Below are 7500 nucleotides of genomic sequence, written 5' to 3'. Positions count from 1 at the left end.
GATAATAGTCAGTATGAACAGGAGGAATGACTACAGCAAGAAAAACCTGCTTCAGTGTTTAACCCTCCTGTTGTCCTCGAGTCAAGGAAGGAATGAAGGATGGAAAGGAAGGCGGAAAAGAGGGAGGAAAGGAGGGAAAGGAGGGAGGAAGAAGGAAGGAAAGGAAAGGAAGGAAGAAAGGAAAGAGGGAGGAAGGAAGGAAAGGAGGGAGGGAGGGAGGAAGGAGGGAAAGAGGGAAGGAAGGAAAGGAGGGACGAAGGAAGGAAGAAGGAAAGAAAGGAGTAAGGAGGAGAAGGTAAGGGGGAGGAAAGAAAGAAAGGAGAAGGGAGGAAGGACAGACTGAAGGAAGGAAAAAAGGAACAATTGGACCCGGGAGAACGACACAAAGGATAAGGGCAGCTGAATATTGTCTGAAGACACACTTGAAAAACTGTGAACCTTTAACTCAATACTAAAAATAGACTTTGAAATTTCAGAGTGAGGACAAGTGAACATTGAGCCTGATGGTGATGAAGCACCTTCGACTGTAAGGAGCCATCTGGGTTATTGTCCTGTCGGAGGGAGAAAGGAAAAGAGGAAGGGAGGGATGGTAGGAGGGAAAGAAGGAGGGAAGGAAAAAAGGAGGTCCTATATATTGTCCTTCCTCCACAAACCTCTCACTGTGAGTCTGAAATAAACTAAATAGGCCATTTCAGAAATAATCCTCCCGTCTACTAAACTTCTAACTGGAGTCTGTCACAGTAACCCTCCCTCCCTCCCTCCCTTCCTCCCTTCCTCCCTTCCTTCCTTCCTTCCTTCCTTCCTGTCACAGTAACCCTCCCTCCCTCCCTCCCTTCCTCCCTTCCTTCCTTCCTTCCTTCCTTCCTTCCTTCCTGTCACAGTAACCCTCCAACATCAAGGAAGATAAAAGCGAACTTCCTGCTGCTGAGATTCTGTCTCTGAACCCTCCTTTCGTCCTCCCGGGTCAAATTGACCCCGTCTCCTTTTGACTGTTCCTTCTTTCCTTCCTTCCTTCCTTCCTTCCTTCCTTCGTCCCTCCCTCCTTACTCCTTTCCTTCCTCCCTTCCTTCCTTTCTTACTCCCTTCCTTCCTTCCTTCCTCCCTCCCTCCCTCCTTACTCCTTTCCTTCTTTCCTTCCTTCCTTACTCCTTTCCTTCCTTCCGTCCTTTCTTTCCTTCCCTCCTTCCTCCTTTCCTCCCTCCCTCCTTCCTTTTGCTCTCCTTCCCTCCCTCCTTTCCTTCCTTCCTTCCTTCCTTCCTTGAGGACAACAGGAGGGTTAATTGTATTTGAACACTTGGCCCTGATGAGCTCAATTTTGCACTTGTCTCATTTCTACATTTTATTGTATTGTTAACAGATTTTATTTAAGCTTTTACACACACACACACACACACACACACACACACACACACACACACACACACACACACACACACACACACACACACACACACACACACACACACACACACACTCACTCATCTCTCCTTTTGATGACTGAGTTCAAACTGAGGCTACAGCTGCTTTTCCTCCCGATGTTATCTCCTCTGCAGCACACTGCCATCTAGTGGTGGAAGTGTGGTACTGCAACTACAATCTACTGTAATGGAAGTTGCAAAGGTTTTATTTGACAGTGAACTCTTTTTTTTGTGTGTGTTTCTGTGTGTGTTTCTGTGTGTGTGTGTGTGTGTGTGTGTGTGTGTGTGTGTGTGTGTGTCTGTGTGTGTGTGTGTGTGTGTATATGTGCAGGCTTGCCGTCACGGCCATGTGCAGCACCTGGAGCATCTGCTGTTCTATGGAGCAGACATGAGCGCCCAGAACGCCTCAGGAAATGCTGCTCTACACATCTGTGCCCTATACAACCAGGTGAGCAAAGGGTGGGGGTGTGTGTGTGTGTGTTTGAGTGTGTAAAATGAATGAGAACACACACACACACACACATACACATACACACTGACCTGAGACTATTTTTAAAGATGTGTGTGTGTGTGTGTGTCAACTCTACTGAGAGGAATGTGGAGCGGAGCGTTACTGTATGTGGAGATGGATGTGAGAAACCGAAGACCCGCTCATGCCTCATTTACCTGGTGATAATGCATATATGTATTTATTTTTTAACCCTCCAGTTGGAAGGAAGGGAGGAAGGGAGGATGGAAGGGAGGAAGGAAAGGAGAGAGGGAGTGGGGAAGGAAGGATGGAAGGTAGGGAGAAAGGGAGGGGTGGGGAGGGGAGGAAGAAGGAAGGAAAGGAGGGAGGGAGGGAGGGAGGGAGGAAGGAAGGAAGAGAAGAAGGAAGGAAGGAAGGAAGGAAGGAAGGGATGGAAGGAAGGAAGGAAGGATGGAAGGGAGGGAGGGAGGGAGGGAGGAAGGAAGGATGGAAGGAAGGGAGGGAGGAAGGAAGGAAGGAAGGAAGGAAGGGAGTAAGAAGGAAGGAAAGGAGGGAGGAAGGAAGGAAGGAAGGAAAGGGAAGGAAAGGAGGAAAAAAGGAAAGAAGGAAAGAGGATGGAAGGAAAGGAGTAAGGAAGGAAGGAAGGAAGGAAAGGAAGGGAGGAAAGAAGGATGAAAGGGAGGAAGGAAGACAGAAGGAAAGGAGGGAAGGAAGGAAGGAGGAAAGGAGGTAGGAAGGAAGGAGGAAAGGAAGAAGGAAGGAAAGGAGGGATCTGTGTGTGTGTGTGTGTCAACTCTACTGAGAGGAATGTGGAGCGGAGCGTTACTGTATGTGGAGATGGATGTGAGAAATGAACTGTTCATTCATAAATGTTGAAAATGTGTGAGCACGGTAACTTTTAACAAAGGCAACAAAAAAAATCTGCAGTGTTTGCATCGAGGACGAAGCTGAGCTGAGCTAATAAATAAAACAAACGCTGCTTTCTGATGATTCATTATGTATACGAACCGGAGACCCGCTCATGCCTCATTTACCTGGTGATAATGCATATATGTATTTTTTAGGGAGGGAGGAAGGATGGATGGAAAGGAGCGAAGGAAGAAGGAAGGAAAGGAGGGAGGGAGAAAGGAAGGAAGGAAAGAAGAAGGAAGGAGGGAAGGAATAAGGAAGGAAAGGAGGGAGGAAGGAAGGAGGAAAGGAGGTAGGAAGGAAGGAGGAAAGGAAAGGAAATGAAAGGAGGGAGGAAGGAAGAAGGAAGGAAAGGAGGTAGGAAGAAAGGAGGGAAGGAAGAAGGAAGGAAAGGAGGGAGGACGGAAGGATAGAAGGAGGGAGGGGGGGGAGGGAGGAGAGGGGAGGGAGGGAGGAAGGAAGGAAGGAAGGGAAGGAGTAAGAAGGGGGAGGGAAAGGAGGGAGGAAGCAAGGAGGGAAGGAAGAAGGAAGGAAAGGAGGGAGGAGGGAAGGAGCAAGGTAGGAAAGAAGGACAGAGGAAAGAAAGAGAAAGGGAGGGAGGGAGGGAGGGAGGGACACAATTGAACAGGCTTCCTTCCTTCCTCCTTTCCTTCCTCCCTTCCTCCCACCCTTCCCTTCCTTCCTTCCTTCCTCCCTCCCTCCCTCCCACCCTTCCTTCCTTCCTTCCTTCCCTTCAGTCTTCATGTTGACTCGTGTTCGGCTGCTGATGACTCCGCCTCTCTCAGCTCGGCTCTGTTTGTACACATCCTGCAGGCTCATTGTTCCCTTTGTCCCAGGAGGAGACTCATGTGCATCGCTGCTGCTTGCATGTTATTTATCTTGCTCGTGTGTTTGATGCTCGGAGAATCCCCAGAAGTATAACCGCACCGCCTCGTCACCGTCTACCTCTAATTGCTATAAATGGTTAACGTACTGTATGTGACTGTTTCTCATCTCAACCAAATTAGCTTCCACCAAAATACCCTGATGTGCTAACAAGTATTGTGTGTCTATTGAAAGGCTGATATATCTTATTCCTCTTCGCTGTGGACCTCCGTTGTTTCCAAAAACTGTTTAAAACCGTCTAAAACGACCCACATCCACCACTGAAAGTAGCTCCCAACAAATGCACGCGAGGTTAACTCGGGTACAAAATGAGAAACCCAAACGCTAATGAATCCGTGAAATTTGTTCCGAGATCATTTCTGCCCGACCCCATAAGAAGGATGAATGATTGTTGTAACTGTACCTTGTCTGAAATCATGCGACACCCATAGCTCTTCAAATAGGAAGGAAAGAAAACCTTTCATCATGAATTTACCACCCTTTTCAAAAACAAATGTGCAAATAAGGAAACCCTATAAATAAATGAATGTGCAGACTATAGCTAATAATAGACTAAAGTTTATTGTGACCCGAGTCAGACCCGTACTCGGTGTCTCTCAGGTTTTCTCGGGTTTTACACATTTTAACAAACAGATCCGGGACTCAAGGTTGTAAAATACAATCTGACCCTATCTGACTTCAGAAAAAATGGACCCGTACGGGTCTGAGTTAACCTCTAAAATGCACAGCTAAAAACCACAGAGTCCAAGGACAACAGGAGGTTTCTTCCAAACAACGCTATGCATTTGTTTCCTTTTTAAAGGCTTAGGTGTCAGCAGAAACAGACATTATTGGTTTTGGTTATTTAATGGGATTTGTTAACAATAAGAATAATATAGTCTGTGTTCGAAACCTCCTGTTGTCCTTGAGTCAAGGAAGGAAGGGAGGAAGAAGGGAGGAAATGAGGGAGGAAGGAAAGGAAGGAAAGGAAGGAAAGGAAGGAAAGGAGGGAGGAAGGAAGGATGGAAGGGAGGGAGGAGAAAGGAAGGAAGGAAGGGAGGGAGGGAGGGAGGGAGGGAGGAAGAACCTTGAATGAAAATGAGTTTGACACCTCTGGCATAGATGAACAATATCAAAGACCGCCTCACTTCAAACTGTCGCTACGCCCGTTAGTTAAAGGTCAGCAGCAGCTTCGACCCTTTGTTTGTCATGTGAGAACATTTAACACGCGGGCCGTTGGAGCGTGGCCAGTTAAACAAATCAAACAGCAGCTCACTAATGCAGCCGTTTATGTATCAAAGGGGAAGGGTGGACAGAAGGAAGGAAGGAAGGAAGGACAGAGGAAAGAGGGGAAGGGAAGAAGGAAGGAGGGAGGAAGGGTGGAAGGAAGAAGGAAGGAATGAAAGAAAGAAAGGAAGGAAGGAAGGTTAGAGAACATTTAACACGCGGCCGTTGGACCGTGGCCAGTTAAACAAATCAAACAGCAGCTCACTAATGCAGCCGTTTATGTATCAAAGGGGAACTGTGTGCTTTTGAGTTTTAGAGATAATCCTTCCACCTGTTTAATCTACTGGTTAAACCTGCTGATTAAACTCTACCAACGAGGTCAGTGTGGTGTGTGTGTGTAGCTGGAAAAAGGTTTTGATTTAATCTACACAAACTTTTTTTAACAATATATAACTTTTTAAAAGGCTCAATGATTCCTTAAAACAGCTGGTGAATTTACTTTTTAGCAAATGTTATTCAAACAGGAGGAAATAGGGCATTTGCTTGGGACTATTTTCAGCGGCGGATGAATCCACATTTGGTGTGTGAGGTGTGTGTGTTCATGGTGATGAAGGAAGATGTCACCCCAGTGCAACAGAGTGTCCTGTTGTCCTCGAGACAAGGAAGGAAAGGAGGAAGGATGGAAGGGGGGAAGAAGGACGGGAGGAAGGATGGAAGGATGGAAGGAAAGAAGGAAGGAAAGTAGGGAGGAAGGAAGGGCAGAAGAAAAGGAAGGAAGGATGGAGGAAAGAAGGAAGGAAGGAAGGTAGAAGGGAGGGAATAAAAGAAGGAAGGACAGAGGGAGGGAGGGAGAGAGAGGGAGGGAGGGAGAAAGGAAAAGAGGAAGGAAGGAAAGAAGGACAGAAGAAAGAGGGAAGGGGACGACACAAAGGTTAACCTTTTCTGGACAACAATGAACCCTCTACAGCACAGATAAATAAGATATATCAATAGATTTAGTAGATTAATTAATTGTTTGGTCTTTTTATTTGTTGTTGATAAGAAGAAACATTTTTTTTAAATCTGGAGAAGAAGATAACGATGTGTGAAATAAGAGGCGTTTGATGTAACCTGGTTATTAAAGTGTTAGACGCTAACTCATTAATATGCATGAGATCTCACTCCTCCTTTATAGGTAGAAAGCACTTGGAGGACATTCCAGTGTAAAAAAAAACCATTTAAAAAATAATAAAAAAAAATAAATTAAAAAAAACTGGCGAGAATATGTGAGAATCGTCTGTCCCCTTCTGCATCAGTGAAGATCAACATGAAAGCACAAGGAAAATCCATTTATAGGAAGAGTTGAAACATCCTATATTAACCCCAGCGTCATGGACATTAGAGATATGATTACATTTTCTTTATTGCTCTCTTCCTCGTTATCCTCTGAAGTCTGTCACACATCTCCTCTCTTCTAATCTAAAGGAAGGACGGACAGAGGAAAGAGGGAAGGGGGAAGGGGGGAGGAAAGAAGGAGGGAGGGAGGAAGGAAGGATGGAAGGGAGGAAGGAAGAAGGAAGGAATGAAAGGAAGGAAGGAAAGAAGGACAGAGGAAAGGGGCAAGGAAAGAAGGAGGGAGGGAGGAAGGGTGGACAGAAGGAAGGAAGGATGGAAGGGAGGAAGGAAAGAAGAAGTGAGGGAGGAAGGGTGGACAGAAGGAAGGAAGGATGGAAGGGAGAGGAAAGAAGAAGTGAGGGAGGAAGGGTGGACGGAAGGAAGGAAGGATGGAAGGGAGGAGGAAGGGAGGAAGGAAGAAAGAAGGAAAGAAAGGAAGGAAGAAGGAAGGAAGGACAGAGGGAAGGGGGAAGGAATAAAGGAGGGAGGGAGGAAGGATGGACAGAAGGAAGGAAGGAAGGCAAGGAAGGAAGGAAAGACAGATGGAAAGTGGAAGGAAATAAGGAAGGAGGAAGTAAGGGTGGACAGAAGGAAGGAAGGAAGGACAGAGGGAAGGGGGGAAGGAAAGAAAGGAAGGAAGGAAGGACAGAGGAAAGAGGGAAGGGGGGACAGAAAGAAGGAAGGAAGGAAAGTAGGGAGGAAGGATGGAAGAATGGAAGAAGGAAGGAAAGGAGGATGGAAAGAGGGAAGGAAGGAAAGTAGGGGAGGAAGGAAGGAAGGAAGAAAGGAAGGACAGAGGAAAGAGGGAAGGGGGGAGGAAAGAAGGAGGAAGGGAGGAAGGGTGGACAGAAGGAAGGAAGGATGGAAAGAAGGAGGAAGGGAAGAGGCGTCATGCATGTTATCCTCAGCTTTGCTTCCTAGCTCTGAAGTGTGTCACACATCTCGTCTCTTCTAATCTCTCATTATAAAATCGTGGGATTGATTTCTTCTCTTCGTCCAACCAGTTAAAAATAACGTTTCTCTCTCTCGTGCCATGTCTGTTTTAAAATTAGATGTTTTTATGTGTGTGTGTGTGTGTGTGTGTGTGTGTGTGTGTGTGTGTGTGTGTGTGTGTGTGTGTGTGTGTGTGTGTGTTCATGGTGATTAAGGAAGATGTCACCCAGTGTAACAGAGTGGCCCATTAATGTGTTTTTAATCCTCCTGTTGTCCTCGAGTCAAGGAAGGAAGGAAGGATGGAAG

General features: G+C 46.3%; 1 protein-coding gene across 1 annotated transcript in view; it reads left to right on the top strand.

The window, feature by feature from the left end:
- LOC128366701 (SH3 and multiple ankyrin repeat domains protein 2-like) overlaps positions 1-7500 on the top strand; it is a 164873-nt gene that overhangs the window by 49686 nt on the left and 107687 nt on the right. Inside the window, exon 7 of the mRNA XM_053327491.1 lies at positions 1750-1866. Coding sequence (XP_053183466.1) covers positions 1750-1866 — 117 coding nt within the window. The remainder of the gene's footprint in view (positions 1-1749; positions 1867-7500) is intronic.

This window comes from Scomber japonicus, chromosome 1, assembly GCF_027409825.1.
Source record: "Scomber japonicus isolate fScoJap1 chromosome 1, fScoJap1.pri, whole genome shotgun sequence".
In the NCBI taxonomy this organism is placed as follows: domain Eukaryota; kingdom Metazoa; phylum Chordata; class Actinopteri; order Scombriformes; family Scombridae; genus Scomber; species Scomber japonicus.
This window is presented reverse-complemented; position numbering and strand designations above follow the sequence as displayed.